General features: G+C 46.2%; 1 protein-coding gene across 4 annotated transcripts in view; it reads left to right on the top strand.

Annotated features, from left to right (window-relative positions):
* LOC126541675 ((3R)-3-hydroxyacyl-CoA dehydrogenase-like) overlaps positions 1-24,452 on the top strand; it is a 62,708-nt gene that overhangs the window by 34,931 nt on the left and 3,325 nt on the right. For all 4 annotated transcript variants that reach the window (XM_055076828.2, XM_055076829.2, XM_055076831.2 and 1 more), the window contains 4 exons: positions 2,150-2,307; positions 17,001-17,116; positions 22,022-22,174; positions 23,333-23,538. In XM_055076828.2, the coding sequence (XP_054932803.1) occupies positions 2,150-2,307; positions 17,001-17,116; positions 22,022-22,174; positions 23,333-23,538 (633 nt within the window). The remainder of the gene's footprint in view (positions 1-2,149; positions 2,308-17,000; positions 17,117-22,021; positions 22,175-23,332; positions 23,539-24,452) is intronic.

Raw genomic sequence — 24,452 nt, forward strand, 5'->3', positions numbered from 1 at the left:
CACAATTGCTGGAATTCATCACTGACTTGCACTTTACAACGAATAATTACCTTCAAACTGATTGCATCTTTCTTGACTATACTCAAAAGCATTTCTTCGCGTTGCTCACTGCCGCCTCATCACTAAGCTATCTTTTCTTAGACTAGACTCACTAACGCTATCTTGACTTCGTAACTTTCTATCGTTTCGCAAGGAGCTCATAGTAAATAATCTTGCTTCATTTTTTCTTTTATCCCATACGATGTACCACTAGGCCCTTTACTTCTTGTAATTTACATTAATTGCTTACGTTCTAACATTTACTCTAGCGTGCGACAATTTGCTGATGGCTGCTACGTATACCGCACTATTGAAAGTCATGATGACGACCTCATCCTCCAAAAGAACCTTTACCTTGTTTATACCTGGTGAGGTAACCAACTAATGACGCTGTACACGACTAAGTGCAAAACAATTTCCTTTACTCGTAAACAGTCACTTTCGAACTTCACATATTCGCTACCTCGTGCGGTGTCATAAAGGGACTCAGGCTTGCACCTTACATCCAACCTTTCATGGATATTACATATCACTAACATATGTGCTACAGCGCCACAAACACTGCGTCACTTACGTCGAAATTTGCGTCATCACTCAGCTCATACACGCAAGTTGGCATATTTGACCTTCGTCCACCCAAAGTTTTTATTTGCTTCGCCCATCTGGTCGTCTCACCAAGAGTATTTAATTTCATGGCGGGAAGCCATTCAAAATAGAGCCGCTCGTTTCATTTCATGTAACTAAGGCTGCCATTCCAGTATAGTAAAAATTAAGCTAGACAATCCACTCCTGACGTTAAGTAGTCGTTATCCTGTTGTTTTTTTATGCCTAACACTCAAATATATTCATAGCGTAACGCCATCCCCACTGCCACTTGACAAATCATTACGTACATCCAGGTGCTTTCATAATCACCTCAGCATGAAACGCCTGTGTGGTAAAACTATAGCTTCAATTCTTCGGCTTTGCCACAAGTCGTTGCACTTTGGAACGATCTTCCAGATGTCACTGTTTCAATCACTAACCGCGAACGTTTCCTTGAGCATTTGTATGCACATTTTACCAACTAAAAATGCATAATGATGTGTTTTATTGTACTGCTTACTGTTACTTTTCTTTGTTCTTGTTGATCATGTATTTTGTCGTATATTCTCCCATAACTCAATGCTCCGACCTAAGCCTGTGATGTGCCTCTGAATAAATAAAAAAAAGGTGTAGGTTAACCTAACTAGCGCTGCCTACTATATTAAGTTCTTGGGCACAATTCCTGCGTCTTATTTAGCTTAGCCGACATTATTTATTCTTTCCCAACAGCAGGGCTGGCATTCTCCGTTTTTCTCAATTTTCTCTGTCCCCTTCGCGCCTGCTAGGTGTTAGAAATCGTGGGGCTTAACGTGCCAAATAAACGCAACGTCTAGGGTAAATGCCGTATAGCGCGAACTATGAATTAATTTCGACCACCTGGCGTTCTTCAAACGTGCACCTAAGTCTAAGTAAGCGCCCGATCGTTTTTGCATTCTGACGCCATCGGAATGCGGCCTCCGAAATCGGGGAAACAAACCTACGACTTCATGCTCAGTAGCCGACAGTCATATAGTCCCTGAACTGCCATGGGTGCCACGGTGCCTCTTGCGCTTTTCTGACTCTTACTAAACCTCAACCCAGCCTAACGCTTAGAGGCTATGGCGTTCTGCTGCTGAGCAAGATCCAGTTGCTGAGTTGGATTCCTGGCTACGGCCACTACCTTCTGATAGGAATGGATTGCAAAAACGCTCGTGCCTGACGTACGCTGAATGCATGCTAAAGTTCCCCAGGTGATCAGAATCAACGCGGATTCCTCCACTACGGTTTATCTAATCGTATTGCGTTGCTTTCAGACGTTGAAGTCGATAATCAAGCAATAAATATGATGCTCGAGCGTAGTCGTTGGCAATTGGTACGAAAGTTACATCGCACTGTTCTCTCTCTCATCGTGTCCTCCAGTTCGCTGCTGTTTCGACCCACTCCTCCGGTCCCGTTTACAAAGGTTTCCTATACACCCGACCTGCTTGCTCTCAGTGGTCCTGTGCTGAAAACGGTGGTGGTCCTGTGTTGTTCCGTTTAACCACAGGGTACCTTCTTGGTCACGCAAGCAGCGGCCCGCTGCATGCTACGGCAAAAGGTGACCGACGGCAGTATCGTGAACATGTCCAGCGTCGCAGCCAGGGTTACCCTACCGGGCGCTGCGGCGTACTCTGCCACCAAGGCAGCCGTCACAAACTTCACCAGGTGAGGGGTCAAATTCGGGCAAGTGTGAAAAATAGACAGTGAGTTGACTTTTTATATAGGTCGCATTGTCTCCCGTGCCATCATTTGCAGAGCCACATGATTGCCTTGCTGGTTGGAGCGAATACACGGTATACTGAAAGCAAAGATGGGCGTGCATAACACCCCTTGTACGTCGCCATCTTGATAGGGACTAGCAGAGAGCAGTTGGGGCGGGTCACAAATACCAGTTACTCTATACTCCACCCCCTCCCTCCCACCAGAATTGCGTTCTGCGCTGTGCGATAACATTTGTTAGGCGGTGAAACGTGTCGCCCGATAAAGATAAGTACACGTGTCAATATATATAAATATATATAACTGCAGCAATGTCTGCAAGCTTACTTTCCGTCACCCAAAGCCAATTAAGTACATTTCCTGGTTTCTAGTACGAAATTCATGAAAACAAGTGAGTGTTCTAAAAATATGTCATGCCCTTCAGACACAAACAGATAAGACAAGCACATAGCACAGTAAGCAGCGTACTTAAAGGAAGCCATTGGTATATTAATATGCAAAGTGCAGGTATAAGTAAAGAAAGTTTTAATGATTGGCGGAGAAGGTGATATATCTGCCAGTGAATGAAGTATTGTAGGGTGAACAGAGCATATTTTTTCTTTGCGGCAAGACAAACCGTGAGAGAACAAGGTATATATAATCCTGAAGCCAATGTCTCGACAGGGGAACTTGTCTTACTCGGGGCAAAGACACGATTTCTTGTGGTTCCATCATGATCTCTGGAAATTAAACATTCATAGCGTTGTCACCGCTTTCATGACTTGATTTCATCTTGCCTCTGCATTATCAGATCAGCAGCGGTGGACCTTGCCGGTAGCGGAATCCGCATCAATGCCGTGGCGCCGTGCATGACGGAAACGCCCATGGTCAAGGCGATCGGCGAGGCACAGCGTTCGGAGATTTCCGCAGCCATCCCGATGGGCCGGATGGCGATGCCCGACGAAGTCGCCGCAGTGGTCGCTTTCCTCTGCGGTCCCGACAGCGCGTTCGTCACAGGTACCACCGTCGACGTCAGCGGTGGCCTCTAGAGATGCCACAAATGATTTGGGAAATACCAACGCTAGCTAAATGTTGGACAGATCTTCGATGTTATCTTAAAGATCGCGCTACCAAGTAGCGAGGTGAAGGCGTACGACCGACTTCGAAAACTACTTACACCTGTGGAATTCACAAATATCCTTTGCATTTGATGCATTTTCTCGAAATGGTCCCTGCATCGTTCTGCACTTTTTTTTTCGTTTTTAATGCGATATCATTCCTTTGCCTACTTATCCCTCTTTCGTGTTGGTATCTGTCATGTTGGTACCTGATTTCTGATCTGTTAAATTCTGATTCTGATTCTATCGAATCGCTCTGCGCGCACCGCAGAGGTGCCTGTCTGATTGATAAAAGTGAGAATGTGCGCTGTTCTAGCTGACAATGAGAATTAATGTTTTACGTTAAGTTCATTCAAAGTCAGATATACTGCAACCCAATGTACAGTCACAGCAGGACAACAGTGGCGGCGGTGTGGAGGCCACGTTTAGTAAAGCTTTCTTTGTGGCACCCGAAGGTGAGGACGCTGTGATCGGTGTTGGCGCTGTGTGGCGCAGGAGTGTAATAATGCGATTAGAAGTCTTAGCCTTCTACACCAACTACAGATTGTAAATAAAGGTGTCCTCAGCAATAAGGTGCGTCGCTGCCATGCCTGAATGCTAATCACATTAACGTCGACAGTCATGGGGAGATGGGTACTGCCGGAATTTTTTTCCCTTTTACTAGCCTTGTTTCTTCTAACTGCAAAGAAAATATGTTACTCCTTCAAGTAATAAACATACCAGTGCTAGTCAGCACTTTCGTTTATCCTTCTCTCTGTGTCACTTTTTCTTTGTGCTTTTGCTAGCTTATTCATGAGTAAAGCAACCACAAATTTAAGCATCATTACTTGATGACCTTTCAAGACGTCGAAATGTGAAGTATATGTGGGTAATTCTCAACTTATTGTCGAGAAGGTGCAGATACTGATGCAATGCTGCTTCTTAAACCGAACGTCTTACCGAGTTTACACCCCCTTTGGCAATAAATTGTTTCCATGCCGATAATCGTCATCGGTTTTAATGTGCAGCCTTTTCCAAATATTCGAAGCCACTATATGAGCTTAAGTTTGGTTAGTCCTTCCAGTACCGCGCCATCCTCGTGGAACTTCTGGTTCGATGAAAAAGACGGGGGGGGGGGGGGGGGGGGGGCATTGGGGTTTCTGGCTTGGCCTTAATTTCTATGGTCTTCTGTTCTATGGTATGTAAACTTGGCCTCAATTTCTACGGGGTTCATACTCCGTTAGCAGTCCTTGTAGCCTGCGGCTACTCCGCTGGTCCTTGACGACGTTGGTGTTGTCTTCGCGGTTCGTGCTTGGATCATGTCTTCGCGCAGGTATCCGGTGCGTGAACGCGCAAGCACCTCCACTAAATGTCATGTGGTAGTGACGGTGAAGGACACAGTGTAGCAAAACTGTGAATCATGAAACTAACTTTTATTGGGCGAACCTGTGCCCACAAAAACAATTCGCACTCGAAGCACAACCATAGCCGCGAGCATGGTCAGCGATCGTCGACATTTGATCTGCGGGTCAAGCGAGTCGGCTTTTATACATGACTAGTCGAAGGTTCCAGCCTTACCGCTGGTTCCCGCATGCCTTCCAGAAAGTACTACACAATTCTCGGCACGCATACAATCAGATTAAACATTCCTTTACAATAGCGTAAATGACTATAGGATGAGACGAGTGCACATACACAGCTCTGGTGTGCACTCCAGTATAAGAAGCCTGTAAATAGCCTCTTTCGTCTGTGTCTTTCCACACGTAACATTCTGGTGGGGGTTAGCGATCCCCGTCCTCGCCAGGGAATTCCGAAGTGGTCGGCACATAGAGCTTGTCACCATGCCTCCCGGTGAAGAGCCCGCCTCTGCAACGGCTTCGGCTTGTCCGACTGCTCCAATCGTCACAGTTGCCCCACATCGCGAACCAGGTGTGTTCTCTGGCCTGGAGGGACAGGTTGTTGACAAATTGATCAAGCTCTATGAACACGCCAGTGCTAGTAACAGGTGGGACCTAACGATTATGCTCGCCAATGTCATCTTTGATCTCGGCGGCACCCCACGCGTGTGGCAACAAACGCATGACGACGAGATAACCAGTTGCGACAGTTTCAAAGAAAAGCTACAGGAACTGTTCGGCGACTCCAGTGGGTGCAAGGTTGCCGCGAGAAAGGCTCTTGCGTCTCGTGTTCAGTTATCTACAGAGCCGTACGTTTCCTACATAATCGACGTCTTGGCTCTATGCCGCAAATCTGACGCTGATATGTCCGAAGCAGATAAAGTGGTGCATGTGCTAAAAGGCATCGCCAACGACGCTTTCAATTTGCTTGTTTTCGGGAACGTCTCGACTATCGACGCCGTCATAAAAGAATGCCATCGCCTTGAACAAGCTAAGACCCGCCGTATCTCACACCACATTACGTGGCTACCCAACACTGCTGCTACGTCTACATGTGAGGGTCGACCGCGTCAGACCACCACCTGTGACGACGTCACCCGTATTGTTCGCCGCGAACTCGAGGCCGCCTATTCGCCAGCTTTCTCCACGACACCTCCCGATCCGCCAGCAACCACCATTGCGATGATTCAGGCCATCGTCAGACAGGAATTTGAGAACATGGGTCTGAACTCTGTGTTCAATGTCTCAAACCAGCGTTCCCCAGTTCTCCATCGGCCCTCCTCGTCCCCGCGGCAGTCCTTTTCTGCCACGTCTCGCCGCAAACTGTCCGAATGGCGTACCCCTGATGACAGGCCGATCTGCTTCCACTGCTGTCACATCGGCCACGTCGCTCGTCACTGCCGCAAGCGATGGCCACCACCTCCTCGGACATACGCCGCCACTTATTCCCGCACCTTTGGACCTCCTGTTCCCTATACCACACGCCATGAACCCACTGCCGCTGATGCTCCTGCTCTGAACCTTCGCTACAACCGCTCACCCTCACCTCGACTCTATCAGTCTCGTTCGCCCCAACCCCGTCGCTTCCCTTCACCGCCTATCGCCTCCCGGATCCAGCCGTAAAACTAGGCACTGCAGCTTCTGGAGGTGAAGCTGCGTTGTCGACCCTGCCCTCAAATTCTCTGCTCACGTTACCTACGAACCGAAACCTTGGTGACGTTGACGTTGACGGCTATCCTGTCACGGCACTCATAGATACAGGAGCACATCTTTTTATTATGAGTGCTTCCTTCCGACGACGACTGAACAAGCTCCTCACCCCAGCGTCGGCACGCGTCGTCCGCGTTGCGGATGGCGGTACTGTGCCTATATAATCGGCATGTGTACTGCACGTGTCAGCATCGCCGGCCACCACATTCCTGTCCTCTTCACCGTAATTGCTCATTCCCCCACGACCTCATTCTCGGCCTCGATTTTTTTTCTCCGCGCATTCTGCTCTTATTGACTGCTTTTCCAGTACCCTTCGCCTTGAGTTGCCGATGCTCGCAGAACCTTCTGACGCACTCCACTGCCGCTTACGCCCCACCGGCTTTCTTCGCCTGCCGCCAAAGTCAATAGCCTACATTGAACTGTTGTCTTTCCCACGAGTTCCTGATGGCGAGTATCTCGTCACTCCTCTGCCCGACATTCCAATACAGTATGACGTTACCGTGCCTCATAGCATACTACTATTACTGCGAACCGCACTCGCATGCCTGTCTTTAACTTTGGATTGGCAAAGCAAATTCTACCGCAAGGTTTTTGCCTTGCCACCGTTGATTGTCTCGCCGACCATCACGTGGCAGCGTTATCAACCGATGGTTCTCGCGAGCTTAGCATGCCCCTCGCGCCAGCCTCGGGCGCCGATCCCAACATAAAGAAAATGGTTGCGACGGACCTGTCCTCTGCACAGGCTGAAGGCCTTTGCCAAGTATTATCGCCCTACCGAAATGTTTTCGACTTCGACGATCGCCCTTTAGGCCAGACGCTCGCGGTCAAGCATCGGATTCTTACTGGCGATGCTCCGTCTATTCACCGACGACCGTATCGAGTTTCTGCGTCGGAACGCCGAGTAATTCAAAATGAAGTGAACAAGATGCTTGATAAAAACATCGTTAAGCCTTCTTCGAGTCCCCGGGCGTCACCTGTGTTGTCGGTTAAGAAGAAGGACGGCACGTGGCGCTTCTGTGTTGATTACCGTCATCCGAACAACAGTACTAAAGAGGGCGTCTACCCGCTCCCACGTATAGACGACGCCTTTGACTGCCTGCACGGTTCCAGCTATTACTCGTCTATTGATCTTGTTCGGGATACTGGCAAATTGCTGTTGACGATATGGACAGAGAAAAAACCGCGTTCATCACACCTGATGGCCTAACCAATTTAAAGTAATGCCATTTGAATTATGCAACGCCCCTGCCACCTTTGAGCGTATGATGGACTCCTTGCTCCAAGGTTTCAAATGGTCCACATGTCTCTGCTACCTCGACGACATCATCGTCTTCTCGCCAACGTTAGACACTCATCTTGAGCGTTTAACAACTATACTGGATGTATTTCGAAAGGCGAAGCTGCAACTTAACTCGTCCAAATGTCGTTTTGGCTACCGACAAATTACTCTTCTGGGCCATCTCATTGACGGTTCCGGAGTACAGCCTGATCCCGACAAAACTCGCGCTGTCCGAGAGTTTCAGGTTCCGAAGACAGCCGCAGACGTTGGAAGTTTTGTAGGGCTATGCTCGTACTTTCGTGGTTTTGTTCCAGATTTTGCGAGAATTGCTAGACACCTCACTAATCTTTTGAAGAAAGGCGTACAATTCTCGTGGGGTATTGCAGAAGCCGCCACCTTCTCTCGTCTCGTCACTCTTGTAACCTCACCACACATTCTCCCCCATTTCGACCCTGATGCCCCTACAGAATTGCGTACAGATGCCAGAGGTCATGGCGTTGGTGCCGTCTTAGCCCAGCGTGGCCAGGATCGCGTTATTGCTTATGCGAGCCGCCTCCTAGCACCATCGGAGCGCAACTATTCCATAACGGAACGAAAATGCCGTGCTGTTGTCTGGGTGGTTGCGAAGTTCCGTCCTTACCTTTACGGTCGCCCTTTTCCGTTGTCACTGACCATCATGCTTTATGATGGCTCTCATCGCTAAAAGATTCTACCGGCCGTCTTGGTCGATGGGCTTTGAGGCTACGAGAATTTTCATATTCCGTGGTGTACGAGTCTGGGCGCCTGCACTGCACCAAGACGCTGACAGCTTGTCGCGTTACCCTGTTGACCACCCTGACTCCTCCAATATTACCAGTGCTTCTTGCGTATTCTGTGTATCACAGGTGCTTCATTTCGCCGACGAGCAACACCGTGACGCCTACATCAGAGCACTCATCGACCGTTTTGAACACTCTCCGGCACTCTTCGTCACTCTTCGTCCTCCGCGACGGTACTCTGTACCGTCGTAGCTTTCATCCGGACGGCTTTGAGTTCCTTCTTGTAATACCTAAACACCTCCGCTCCACCTTTAAAGAAGAGCTTCACGACGCACCAACGGCAGGGCACCTCGGCGTATCTCGAACCTATGACTGTGTACGTCGCCATTTTTTCTGGCCGGACCTTGCCTGTTCCGTACAACGTTACGTCGCCGCTTGTGAACTTTTCCAACGACGCAAGAAGACTTCCCAGCTCCCCGCTGGTTATCTGCAGCCGCTCGACATCCCTGCCGAGCCCTTCTATCGTGTCGGCTTAGACCTTCTCGGCCCTTTTCCGGAATCTACATCAGGAAACAATTGGGTTGCAGTCGCGGCGGACTACGCGACCCGCTACGCCGTAAACCGTGCTCTTCCGACCAGTTGCGCAACTGATCTTGCGGCCTTCCTCCTACTTCATATCATTGTCATGCACGGTTCTCCACGTCAATTGCTAATACACCATGGCCGTACGTTTTTGGCCAAAGTCATCGACGACATCATGCGTGCCTGCTCAATACAGCATAAATTTACCACCTCCTACCACCCCCAAACGAACGGCCTCACTGAGCGTTTGAAACGCACCCTTACAGACATGCTATCCAAATACGTTTCAGACGACCACCGTGACTGGGGCCTGGCTCTACTTTACATTACCTTTGCGTACAACTCGTCCCGTCTCGAAACTGCTGGCTTTTTCCCGTTTTACCTCTTGTATCGCCGCGCACCGCCGCTACCACTGGACACTGTGCCTCCGTCCGCCACAGCTTCAACTATCGATTATGCCCGTGATGCAATCGCCCATGCTGACCATGCTCGGCAACTTGCGCTCGCTTGTCTACAAGTGTCTCAAGACAAACAGAAGCAACGTACGACCTCCGTAACCGTGAGGTCCATTTTGCTCCCGGCACCCTCGTGTTGCTTTGGTCAACATCGCGTAAAGTTGGCCTTTGTGAAAAACTGCTTTCCTGTTACACAGGCCCATATCGCGTGCTCCGCAAAGTGACCGATGTCACCAATGAAATCGTTCTAGCCATGCCCACTGCGTCCTCCGCTGTGACAACCAGTGACATTGTCCACGTCAGCCGACTCAAGCCCTACAACTCTCCACGCGCCTTGGATATTTAACAGCCCCGTGACAGCGATATTGCCGCAGGGGGGGGGGGGGGGGGGGGTAGTATTACGATATCATCGAGCGATGCTCAAGAGACGAGCCGCCGCGAGAACGACGATGAAGTTGGTCGGTGCCCTTGGCGCGAGCGAGTGTCGGCCTGGCTGCCTGGCTCCAGTGTAAATAGCCTGTAAATAGCCTCTTTCGTCTGTGTCTTTCCACACTTACCAATATAAACAATTCATTAAAGCCGTCTACCCGTTGTATAAATACCCCTTCCTGAAGCCAGCCTGTTCTCTCGGTTGACTGCAGTCAAGATTGCCCTGATTCCATTGGTAATTACATTGGCGAATATTTTATATAAAACTCATTATGATCATCATCAGCCTATATTAAGTCCACTGCAAGACGAAGGCCTCTCCCTCCGATCTCCAATTACCCCTGTGCTGTGCCAACCGATTCCAACTTGCGCCTGCGAATTTTTTATTTCATTACCCCACCCAGTCTTTGGCCTCCATCGACTGCGTTTCCCTTTTTCGGCACCCATTCAGTAACCGTAATGGTCCACCGGCTATCTAACCTACGCATTACATGTCCTGCCCTGCTCCATTTCTTTTCCTTAATATGAATTATAATATTATATCTATATATTGATATATATCTATATCAATTATATCAATTAAATATCATTGTAGATATTTTCCAAGAGATTTACGTAAGCTTTGTTGTGATCGGCCGTTCGCCCCGCGACAACCTCCGGTCACGGTTCGCGCGATTATGGGGATCGGTACGACGGCCTCGTCACAATGGGTCTCAAAACGGATGATTTATGATCATCGCGGGAGTACGTCGTTCAGGAGAGGTTTGAGCAATTAGCGTGATACGGCCATCACTTGTCACTCGCATAAATTGGCATGTCCAAGCCGGAGACGCGGTCACTGCAATGATACGGCCATCACCTGTCAGTGTACGATCGGAGTAAGCGTACATGCACTATGCACTATCCTGCACTAAGCTGGTATTCGCAGGAAGTATGAAGTCAATTTCATTTCTTGTTTTCCCATTAGGGGTTTTCCTGGTCCGCTTTCTGTTGCTACGCTTCCTGAAAAAGGTGTTCATTGTTCGAAGCTCATTCCTCTCTGCGAATTCTACCCGCATCTCTGCTCTAGCGTTCCTAGAATCAACGCCGTAGTTGCCGATTGCTTTTTCACCAGCCTGCTTTTTCCCCACTTTTGCATAGAAGTCGCCCATTACTACAGTATACTGAGTTAGCACTTTTTTCATCGCTAATTCAACATCTTCATAAAACTGATCTACTTCCTCATCATCGTGGCTGGATGTTGTAGCGTAGGCTTGTACTACGTTTAATCTATACCTCTTATTTAGTTTGATTACGACTACAGCTACCCTCTCATTAATGCTGCAGCATTCGTCAATGTTGCCCGGTATATCCTTATGGATTAGGAATCCTACCCCGTATTGCTTCTTATCTGGCAGTACTCTATAGCAGAGGGCATGGCCGTTATTCAGCAATGTATAAGCCGCGCCAGTTCTTCTAATCTCAATAAGGCCCATGATACCCCAAAGAATGTCTGATTATTATACTTAATTAGCAATGTTTAATTATGCAACTAGGCAGAATTGTAAAAGTGGTGCGACTTGCTTCTTAGAGTGGTCCGTACGTACCGTACCTCTAATTTCGTCCTTCTCTATTGCACCGGCATACTTTAAAACTGTTTCGGCCGGGGACCGGCCTTTATCAAGAACATTATACGCGGTGTATGTATGATTTAACGTTAACTTGTTCTAATGAAATGGAGTGTAGTCCCTTTATTTACAGGAAGGTCGTGTCGTCCGTTTCTGTTAAAATCACCTTTGGGTCCCTCCCCCCTTGTTAGTGCTCTATTGTGAACACTTACCGGCGACGCAGTTGGTTGCCATTATTTATTTATTTTGGAACGTAGAACACACCTTTGAGGCAACTCGGGTAGGTTTGATTAAAGGAAAAATGTCCCCTAGAGTTAGCTCTCACTATTGTTATTGACAGTTGCAAATGCTGACGAAACGAATGCAGTCACCCCAATCAATTAGGAACGGTAATGTAATGCAACCAGATTGTGTGGCGGCCTGCAGACCTATTGGCGACCCGGAATTGCTGCTACTGTAATGTCGACATTTGACAATTTTCCTATCACTGTTTGGCGTAACTCGTAAGATACATCAAGTAATCCTCGTTACCTGACAGTTCAATTTCCAACGTCGCGTGCAATTCGGATAAAAGCTAAACTGCGCCCACAAGCTTCAGCAAAGAAGAACACATTCAAAGAAATAAAACACATTTGTGTCTTCAACTCTGCTAATTTCTGCGCGAGTAATTTAGCCACTGAAAGTTCATTACAGGTTCTTCCTGTTCGCAGGGTCAAAGAAGAACTGCTTCCATCTAAGTAAACGGGTACCAGCGGCGCCACAGAGAATATGCGCTCCAAAGTCTCGTTTAGAATTCCGTGCTATCGTTGTTATTGAGCCTGCGACGAATGTACTGCTAGATGAATATTTTCCTGTGCCCAGAAAGAGCAGTGGGCTACATGCTTCCAGTATGATGGCGAACGATGGAACTTCGCACCATTGTTTCTGAACTTGTAGCACCATGTCATCTATATATGGTGACGTCATCTCACTAGTAGTTGCGATTTTCGTAACCTTTTATATAATCTACATTTAGAAAACCGATCCGCGATAGCCCTGGTTCTGGCGGGCACTAACACGGCAAAATGACCGTACCAGGATGACGCAACCGCTAACTCAAGGGCGAGTGGACATTGTGCAGCCAGCGATTTCCCCGGCGACCTCAAAACAAGCGTTTGTTCATGCACGAACGCTTCCGCTGAGTGACTGTAAATTGTAGGTCACACGGCTCGTCTGAAACCGCCAGGGGTGTTTCGCGCGTTTTCCTTCCTGGACTTGCGCTTTGCGAACGTGGCGCCATCTCGCCACAAATGAGCTGAATGTGGATAGCCTTCGAGATTAGAAATAGGCACAACGGCTGCCTTTATGGTCTTCATGCGGAGTATGTGAAATCTATTTGGAATTAGCTCTCGAGGCGGCGCTAGTGCCTCCGGCTTCCTTTGGTATGTACAAATTGTGCATCGATCTTGGCTCACCCTTAAATATGTTTGCTTTGGGGCTTATCTTGTGACACAGCCATAATCGTCATCTACCTCTCTTGCGTTTTCTTTCTTTAAAAATCTGCGCTCTGTACTTTCCTGTCGAGAATGCTGTGTCACGCTGATAACGCGCATGCCCTTAATCATCTGGAAGTACCGGGCTCGCAGCGCTAAACAAAAGAAACGCAAGCAAGGTACAGGTACACGACGATTATCGTTGTGGGACAACTCACGCCCTAAAGTGTGCAACATTTTGCAAGAGTGTATGTGTACACTGTAAATAAATTTCCACCTGTAGAATGTTTCATGTGTCTACAACTTTTCCCTTACACCCCTCAAAATGTATGTTTTCATGAAGAAATCTCCTTATCACATTAACAAAAACGCGCCCTTAGCAACGTCATAATTTTAAAATGTGAAAATAAATTAAATTATGGGGTTTTACGTGCGTGCCAAAAACACTTTTTGATTATGAGGCACGCCGTAGTGGAAGACTCCGGAAATTTCGACCACCTGGGGTTCTTTAACGTGCACCTAAATCTAAGTACACGGGTGTTTTCGCATTTCGCCCCCAACGAAATGCGGCCGCCGTGGCCGGGATTCGATCCCGCGACCTCGTGCTCAGCAGCCCAATAAATGTGAGAATACGAAATTGCGCCCTTAAAGCAGCAATATACATAATTTAATAAGGTCATAAATACTGTATCTATCCTCATCCTCTGTGAATAAGCGACCTTCTTATTGCATAATTACTAAAACAATATCAAAAATGCTATATATGCGGCGAAATTTTCAATTGGCGCAAGTCGCCTATTTATAAAACCGTAACCAGGTTAATAGGCACATAACAGAACAGCGCGCACATCACAGCGAACAGATGAAAAGCAGCAGGCTATTTCATGAGATCAGAAAAGAGATGACAAGTAGCACAAGATGCAGCCCACTGCGTGACGCGCAGTAAGCGCTACCCGATTAATTGGCATTTATACCCGTACGTTCGAAGGCACCGGTCAGAACGGTAAGAGCCTGCATGTTTTGCATAATTACGCGGCTATCTGCGGATATTTACGAAGTCTATTGTACATGCTTCTGTGTGTTAGTGATCAGAATATAGCTGTTAATTGAACAGACTTTCAAGACAGAGACTCGCAGAAATAATTTTACATTGATATCATCACTTTTACTACATTGACAAAATAAAACACTACATACACCCTTCTGAAATATAAACTTCGATATATGCCCTTCGTCACCCTTGAATGCCTTAAAGGTGCAATACTGGTATTCTCGTCAGAGCAACGCCGTATTAAAGAAAAGAAAAAACAGCCAATGGTTAAGGTTTGTCAAGGGCGCTTTGTACGGCATTCGACTCTTACCGATGTGAAGGGTTTTACAGTGTAGCTATGGCATGCTCCAAATTTTAATTAGCACACAGCCGAACTTAGAATGAATTCTCGGGCGCATGCTCTAATTCTGTGCAGCGGGACAGTACACCGTCCTATTTACTCCCCTTTAGCCACTGCTGTTGCTCTGATTTACATCGTTGCTTTAAATGAAGGCGCACAAATTGTGTGCAATATGACAAGCTCTAGATGTTCAGCCCAACAGCTGGAACGCGTACCAGATTAGTACGAACATAACCACATATTTGCTGCAGTTGCTGTCATATATCATCAGATTTATTTATTTTAGCTTTCTTTGACGAAGCTGCCCCAAACGCTTCTTAGTTCTTGCTTGACAAGCAAGTAGAATGAATATTTAAGTGCATACATTTAACAAATTTTTGAGCACCAGAGAATACTTCGGCAGTAGCGATTTCTTCTAAAGATATGAAACAGCGAGTACTAGATACAAAACAGATCGTATTTAAAAAATGTACTTTCTACACGTTTTTGCTTTTTGCGGATATTTACTGATTTGGTCTCTGATTCCGAATGAAAAAAGGTATGGCAGAGAAATCAACCAGAAACACGTCCGGTTTGCTACCCCACACTGAGGGAAGGGGCAGAGGTATGACACGATACGGCAACTTTGTAGACTTAAGAAGGCGACTTTGTAGACATTTCACGGAAGCTCCGTGCGTTGGTGGCATGCTCCGGAAATATTTTGCCCTCGAAAACGGTCGTTAGTTTACCCGGTTTTACGCGACGTCGCACGGAAGTTCTAAAGAAAGTAAAGCAGTAAGAGCAGCCCTCTGTAAGAGACCACGGTGTATAGCATCTCATCTTCGCCGCAGTAGAGGCATGGCGGAAATGTACAGGGCCGTTACGCTGAGATTACAACATAATTGCCTAGAATTGCTCCTTGTCAACCACATATTTACTTTTATATTTAATTTAAGTAAAGTGGAAAAGAAAGCACTATCTTTAATGACATTTTATGAATTCTATTCCCAAAATATTTGACGCGGGAGATTTTTTTTTTTTTATGCTTTGTGAGGTATTAATTTCACCGTGAATTCGGAAGGAAAATGATGAAGTAAGCACATGCGGCAGAAAAACAAATGTAAAGATGATTTTTTATGACTACGAAGGCACATAAATTTACTTTCACTTTCGCCATCCACAGGGAACCTTCGTTCCATCGTTTATTTGTTTTCGGCATATAGCATATGGCAAGTTGGATGAGGTTTGGGAATTCTTATCAAAATATAAAATATATTTGCTCTCCTCCAGTTGTTTACTTCCACACACAAAAAAAGGGGGAGTGGGAGAAAGAAAGCTAAACAACCATGAATTCGCTTGCTAACAGCAGAAGTGAAATTTACCTTAAAAAATATTTATGAAGTTAGGGAAATAATTTATTTGTGGTGTCAATTCAGCCGGTAATTGGCCGCTTCTTTGTATGTGTCACGAGCCCCAAGTGCTCGGCTCCTGTGGGAGCGTCGGGTGCGCGACCCCTGTTTTGGTTGTACCCTGGAACGCGGACACTATATAAGTCCTAATATTTTACGAAAGGCTTGACTGAAGCCATATGCAGCTTAAAGCTACAGCCACTGGGTGACGGACAATAAGCTTGCGAGGCATTGCTGCAGTTCCTGCATGATACAGATCTGGAAGCTTCCATTTGACTTGCTTTTGTTCCTGATATGCCCTGCAGCAAATCCTCTCGAGTGAGAAAGAGAAAGCAAACATAGTGGTAAATGTAAATGGCCAAATCTGCTAGCTAAAAACGATGTCAATATTCCCTTTAATGAAGAGGATAATTCCAAAGAATTGTGTCTTCAGAGAGGTGCACCAAGTCAGACACGAATTTGGACGTATTGTTATCTAGCCGAGCTGCTGACAAGCGTCCTTCCTAGTATAACGGAAGGCCCAGAATTCATTTCCTGACTGACGCATCCACTTGTAAAGAATATTTCACTGCTTTATTTTAAAAACTGGATAATCCATGGTAGTGCAATATTTGGAACCAATTACTTTCCGTAATTTGGAAGCCTAGACCGACATGGCTTTGGTACTCATGTTATGGGCTAGGATTTCTTCTGTCATGGCTGCATCATGATTCCAGAAAAATCTCTGCCTGTGAATAACTAAGGAACATCGGTGATAATTAGTGACTGAATGGGATATAAATGATAGGACCGAACAAGAATTCGTGGTCAGCATGAGCAGGTTTAGGCTATGCGCTCGTACGGGACGTAAATTGGTGCCATGACAGTGCTTGCTGTTGACCACGTTTTTATAATATATAACTCTGCTCCTTAGAACTAGCAATCTCTCTTGAAGAGGTTAATGTTGTTCCTCGTCTGCCGCGCATGTATTGTGGCTCGCACAGTGGCCTATTGTTCTGTCAACTCCTACAAGATAAGGACAGAGTTTTACTACGGACTGTTCTTAGGATGATAGCAGGCAATGCACTAACCTCGCCCTTCTTTATCTCCGCACAGGCAATACAACATTTTCTACTCGGCGACACCGTACGAAACAGAGGTGTGGCAAGACGAGTCAGGTAATCGGCAGCGGTGCTCCTGTTCTGTGTTCATATCAAGGTCTATTAGGGCAAGTATACGAGCTTTCATTCTTTTTCTTTTGATTACGTGCTCTAGGTGCTTTCACTTTTGGGTTCCAACGGAGCGTTGTTATGAAAAATGTCAATGTAGTCATCAGCTAGCCACCAGTTATACGCCTTGGTGGTCATCCCGCCGTGCCGTTAGAGGTACACGTGCATTGCATAGCTATCGTTTTTGTTCTATCACTGCTATTGTTGCCTGCACGCAATCTATGTACAACCTGAAAAATGGTATCAGTGCCTCGCATTGCGGTTCGGTAGTCCTTGCTTGGATTCTATTGTTTCTACATTATACTTGTTGAAATATGGCGAAATCACATTGAGCTTTTTGGGGAATTCATGGTACTTTTCGCGGGCTTCCATTGGAGTGCGTTGTTTAGCGAGTGGCTTTTAGGAAACTGCTCATGTCGAGGCGGAAATGCGATCCTTGCTTAATTGAACCCACCCATAGCAGGATGCCGTGTACGGGAAAATACAGGCGGCTTTCGGAAAGCGCAAATTCAGACCAGCACTTCGGCAACGAAAAGTAGAGCGAAAAAGAAAGAATGGCAACGCGCCTGTTTCAAAACAGTTATTTGAAGCTGACTAGCTAGGTACCACCGCATGTCGCCAATCACTTGTAGGTAATTAGGGCAACGCATGCGGCAAATAAGATGTCGCTCAAGAAATATCGGTTATTCTACGGTACTGAACATTTCCAAGTTTTGTAATTCCAGATGTCCAAAAGCTGATGAAATGTTCGACTGCATTTGGGGTGCTTTATACCATCACTTGAGCGTTCGGTACTTGCGACATTTATTCACATTGGTGAAGTGTGGTTGCCTAATCATAACAACTTCACGTGCATTTTAATGGGGAAATCCGAGTTGGGCCCAAGCTAGAGGTTCGTCTCGAGGCCACAAACGTTGTTATCCTGACCAAAGACGAAACATGGCAGTAACGCCTTGCGGGACTGCCATGACCGCCAGAAGAAGCCCACAAGTGTAGGCAAGTGACGTGACCTTGGTCTAAATAAACAATAGCAATGGCGTCGGCGAGGCTATGTAGATAAAAACCCAGAACCTCTGCAAGGTTGAAACCTAGTACATCTGCCGCTCTGCTAGGTCAAGAAGGCTCAGTGCGTGAGCTTTTGCCTGGTTTCAAAACCTCTATAGCCATCGCGGTAAGTAAATGCGCTGTATATTGTTCTGACGTTGTTATGTTACCGAGAGCTAATAGGACCACTTAACCGCTTGGGAAACTGTACTTGCAGCCCATTTCTTTTTCTTGTCGTGCTTGCACGGAATTTGTGTCAAGCATGCTCCAACGAGGCTGAAACACATAACTTACGCGAAGCAGAGCCTCCGAGATTGGCTCCCGCCGGCTAAACGAACTCTTTCTATTTACTGCGGTGAGTTAGCGATGCTGCAGCTGCAGCTGTGGATCTTTGTGATATACTGGCACATACCTACTCTGGGGGATTGGCCAAGAATCGGGTATGTCAAAGTAAAGTGCAAAATACGATGTCAAAATTGGTGAGTTAATTGGTAAGGTCTCAAATGGTAAGTTAGAATCGAAATAGAGATGGGAGACCCTGAATGAATTTATGAAAATGAAAATTTTAGCATAACCATAAGAAAATAAAACAATTCTGATTGAATTTGGGTGAAAGAAAAGGAGGCTTGAAATTTTGTATTCAGAGTTTACATCTCATTGATACTAAAAGAATATATTGGATGACAGAGCTAACGTACCCGTCGCTGTGCCCAATGTAGAGGAACTCAATGATAGTAACAGTCAAATGTAATCGAAGAAGGCGGAGTGGTGTTTCCAAGGTTCGTTTTCTTAAGCTAATAAATCGTCGACAAGAAATTACCAAAAATATTTTTGGTCTAATCTTCCCTACACATATGACAAATCGGTGAGGCTGCCATACCATCCTGTATAACTGAAAATTTAAAGAAGGTATGCAACAGCTAAGTGTTTAAATTCGAGGAAATTGTTATAGATGGTACAAAGAGTTCTCGCTGCATCATTTGCCTCCGAAATCCTGCAGCCATGATCAAGGCCGATGTAGGGAGAAATTGAATGGCTGGGGCAACTATCGACATCTTCGCCACTGAATTTGCCGTTTAATTGAGAAATAGGCCTGTATGACCAGGTGGCCAGATGAAATGGCTATTAGGTAAGTGTTAAGGTACTGATAATTTAAACATGCACAAAAGCAGAGATTAATTAGTTGTCCTGAATGAAGCACACAAGGACAAAGAATCGGTTACAATGGCTCCATAATCTATTGGTGGGATTAATTTACGAATGGCTAGTATACTACCGCAAAAATTCTGCAAGAAAGATTGGTGCAAAGTCTGAAAGCCGTAGGGGAAATGACCAATCGAGAATAGGGCTGAATATACCAACATAACATTTTTCTTCTGTGCATGACAACAGTCGCTATGACCCCATCTTTTTGTGATTTCTTTAAATAATCCTGTAGTTAGCATATAACATTCGGTAAGATAGATGCTCTGCCTTACTTGGAAAGATATCGTCAAACTGTACCTGAAAATAATTTTCCCCATCCCAAATGGCATTTACCTCTCTGATTCTAACGTTCAACGGATCAAGAAGAGTATGTAAAATTAACTTGATGTGTACGGAATCGAAGCCAATGTGCACAGAAAGACATACTAGGATGAGAAATGAACGCTGTTAGGCAACGCCTTATTGGTGATTCGATCGCACGCCCTTAAGAAAGCTTGTACAACAAGTACAGGAACCGAGTAACAAGAGGAGGAATTCTTGCTTCTAGATACAAAGTAGTAGTTGATACATATTTAGGCAGTCCTAAATAAAGTCTTAACTCTCTATTGCCTGCTGTTACAAGAGAGCAAGAGGACGAAGATAATGGGCAGGCGCCCCAGAGTGTAACATGTGCCTCAATTCCAGGACAGGGCGTACATGCATACGGTAAATTGACAAGAAGGTGGACCTCAACATCTTTGATCGGTGGTTAATAATCGTAATAATCTCACAGCTCGAACACCCTTTTCTGCAATGTAATCTATCTGTGTACGCCTGAAAAGAGATTTAATATATAACGCCAAGATACTTGACAGTGTCTACTTGTGGAATGATATCGAGCAGATACGAAAAAGATATACGCTTGTATGTACTGGATCTCTTAGAGGAAATACGAGGAATGAACCCTTATTCTCGTTTAGAGCCAGACGAAAGGAATTTAGCCAATCTTCTATGCAGCCTTCGCAATCTTCTAAGCAACCTTTGCAAATTTTCCTAAAGTGCGTGAATGTTCTTTGCCGATGACAAGAAGGCTGGGTCATCCGCATACACGTAAGTATGCACGTCTTCATGGGATGGAGCTCAGAAAAAAAATTTACACTGGAGATCGCAGTGCCCCCCGTGGTGGAACTCCTTTCGCCTGCTTATAATGCACTCGATGAAAAGCCGCTGTGAAAGCAATACAATTCTCTGGCACTTGTAAATTGCGTAATCGACGCTTGTAAAGGTTTAGGGAAGTTAAGTTCTCGCAGCCAGCTTACCAATAGTCCGTGTTGAACACTATCGTATGTCTTGGAGATATCAAGCGTAACCAATGCCGCATACTGGCCTTGGCAACGTGCAAGATGTATACGACTTCCCAGGTCAATATCCACCTGCCATATTAAGCACCCTGGCCTGAATCCAACTTGACATTAGCTAGGAAAGGCTATCTTATTAATAATATTTATAACGCGAACATGTAAGGCTCTTTCTATCAACTGTGCAAAATTTGGTGTTAGAGAAATTAGCCTGGCCTTGTCTTAAGTATAACGCTCTCCCGCTTTTTTAGGTAACGGTACAATCTTTGCAATTGTCCATTCTGGTGGAATTCAAGCTCCTCTGACAGAGTAATTTATGAGGGTTAGTAAATCTTCTTGCGACTGTTTATGCGACATTGAAGCAGCAGTAGGAATTTCGCGTAAGAGATTTAACAATTTCTCCACGCATATCTTGGTAAAATCCTCCTCAACAGGGAAAATCAACGTAAGGGTAGGAATAGTGGAAGAAAAGCGATGCTCCAGCCCTGTAGCAATAACTTCCAATGACGCCGTCATGTCTTGTGGGGATAAAACTAGATGATACGTTATTGTGACTCGAGGTCGAAGACGAGAGACGGACTCTTGAAGCATACGAACAGGAGACGAAAAGCTTTATACAGCATGGGTATATAGCAGGTAATAGCATACAAGTAGCGGTGCGGAAGTGCTCACCAGAACGAGGGGGCAGCTGGTGCGCCAACAAAGCCAACAAAGCTTCTCATGATACGATTAATAAAAATCGGGCCCCTCGGTTAACCCTCTTTCTTTTCGTTATTACATAACGAGGGTCTCGAATCCGGCAACATTGATGCCTTCAGGTAGCAGGTGGGGGTTTATTGACCAGTCGCCTTCCCCGCAAAGATCACGTACTCGTGACGCCTGCGGCAGAGAGGGTGTTCCACATCCACCGCCAAGGTTTGTGAGTGGTGCCGCTGGCCAGCACTCCCAAGGTTAGTTGTAGTAGTAACACATAAATACGCTAGAAAAAGTGGATGGGGAAACGGCGCCGCGGTAGCTCAATGGGTTAGAACACCGCACGCGTAATGCGAAGACGTGGGATCGTTCCCCACCTGCGGCAAGTTGTTTTTTCATCCACTTTCATTGCCATTAATTTACCATTTCTTTAATCCGGTTAGTAAGCACAAGTAATTTACCCTATGTTGTCCCTGGTGTCTTCGTTTGTTGGCTCCCGATCTGCAAGGTGACATCTATCCACACGGCAGTACAAAAGGACAGTGCACGTCTGTGTGTCAAGTTCTTATTTACCGCGGTGATTGGACCTGCGCAGCAGCTGTCTCAATGGACGCGGCTCCTCAGGCAGTGGACATGTTCCGTGGACGTCTGGCGCTCGTCACTGGCGGGGGCAGCGGCATCGGGCAGGCTGTGTGCCGCCTGCTGGCCCAAAGAGGAGCCCGCGTCGTGGTGGGAGATATCGACCTGGAGGCGGCCAACGCCACGGTTGCGTTGCTTCAAGGTTAGCCAGGTTGCACCGCATTGTATATCGAAATATACAGAGTGGTTAACAACGCACTCGTTCGTTGGCGACAGCTCAGATCCACGCGAGCTGCCCTACTAATTTAAATGTGAGGCAATGGCTCGTCCTCCACACTTGTTTTCCGAATTAATCAGCCCAATGAACTGATCTATCAAGAGGTGGAACCCTTGCACAAAGTTAGTAACCTACATAGTGGCCAGCAAAGCGGTAACTCGATTCCATATTGGCAACGACGTCGACGAACGCGTATTCACAGCTTAGGCACAGTGCGCACGAAGGCACATCCCCAGTATAAGTTCTATCATTGAAGCTGTGTAGTAGTGTTTTCCGGGGTGTTTCGCGCTATTGGGCTATACTGTGAACAATTTAAATGTGTCGCTGTTGTGAGGCCAATACAGCGAGAAGAATGAGATTGTTCAGTTCTCGTCTAGGTCTCTCCCTTTCTCTTTAGAATCTTTAACATGCCTTCGGTCATACAATGACATGCTACGTTCTTACAATACTGCTTTCGGATGCAAGTGTAGGCTGTAGACCTTTCAGTAAGTGGAAATTAAGGATTTTAATTTTCACAGTGTCAATAGAATACTGAGTACCTCCTTTGTAAAATATTGTTGAGTGTTTGAGTTAGCACCACTGTTCTGCCAGAAGAGACCGTGAAACTTCGACAATAAGATCAGAGAAACAAAAGAGTGAATTTGTGCGCGAACACATTGCGTTCCTCTTGAAATGCTTCGTTGACGTATACAGTCAGCTAGTGCTGAAATAGGCTGCTGAAATATTAAAACGGCTTTTCTTTCTTAATATTTGTCAGGTCTTGTCAAGTTGACATTCTATTGACAAGAAACATCATGACGGCTGTTTTTGTGACAGAGGTTTGAGCGTTAAAAAGCCGCATTTATAGGTAGTCTCTTGCTTAAAACACGTTGGCAGGCTAGTTGGTTAGAATCTATGGTAGTGTGTATAAGTGCGACTGGACGAGGACGAAGCGCTGTGTCTGTGTATCTGTTTCTTTCTTCGTCCTCGTCCAGTCGCGCTTATACACACTACCATAGTCTCTTGCGGTGCCCAGTTCCATGCTATGCTGCTCACCTTTAGCCCAGTGACTCGCAGTATCGCCATTTCTCCATCTCTCTTTAGAGCTGTCAGGGGGTGCTGAACATCGGGCCCTTCACATTGATGTTGGCTGTCCTCGGTCAGTGAGCAAAGCATTTGAGAGCTTCGAAGGGGACAGGGGAGAGCAAGTGTCCATTGTCGTCCACTGTGCCGGTATACTGCTGCCTCCTAAGTCATTCCTGGACGTCGACGTAGATGAATTCGACCGAATCACTCGAGTCAACCTTCGGGTAAGATCATTTGGTGACCAGTTCTTTTGCTTCGTCTAGTGATTCTTCAATGAATCGTTTCCTAATATCCACTATGACAAAATTACCTGTGATACTAAGTAGTTCCCAATAGCCTCCATTCTGTCAAGCAATAACGCTGAAGCGACCTATGTGAACGACTGAAACCGCTAGTCATTTATCACAACACCGCTCAAAGATGGAAAATTGATCCGACCTTTCTTTTACAATTCTCTCACGTGTGCGTCTACTACTACGTTCACGTATGTATGCGCGCAGCACGCGTAGGGAAGATCGCATCTCCACAATCACAGTAGCGTGCAAGTCCTACCTATACGAGACAGCATCAATATGCGCACCGCGGCGACGACCAGCAGGTACTATAAGAATGGAATTGCTGCAGCGCCTCAAGCTTGTCGACATCTGCCGAAGAAATCCCCCTTAGGCACTCACCGGGATAGGCATACTTCCTAAACGTAGAACAAGAAGGCACCCGCCCGTGCGGACCTTTCAAACCTAATTAACAAAACTTTGTGGGGCCTAATGTGCAGAAGCGGCAGAGCGGGTTGTGATGGACGACATATGGTAGGTCTCCGGACTAATATTGAACACCTGGGGATCTTGAAAGCGCTCTTAAATCTAAGTGCACTGGTATTTTCGCATTTCTCCCCCAACGAAATGCGGGGGATCGAACCCGCTACTTCGTGCTAGGCAGAGAAACAGCATAGCCGCTGACTCACCACGGCGTGCAACAATGACCTCTAGCGTTTATATTTGCGCACTCTCAGCATCGTCCTGAGCTGAAAAGAAGTACTCGCATGGGTTTCAAAATGCTTGAACACATAATTGCACCAAATATTTGTGACCTCCTCGAGTCTAGTAACTTCTCTTTTATTAATCAACACTAGGTTCCGAAA

Source organism: Dermacentor andersoni, chromosome 2, assembly GCF_023375885.2.
Source record: "Dermacentor andersoni chromosome 2, qqDerAnde1_hic_scaffold, whole genome shotgun sequence".
Taxonomy (NCBI): Eukaryota; Metazoa; Arthropoda; class Arachnida; order Ixodida; family Ixodidae; genus Dermacentor; species Dermacentor andersoni.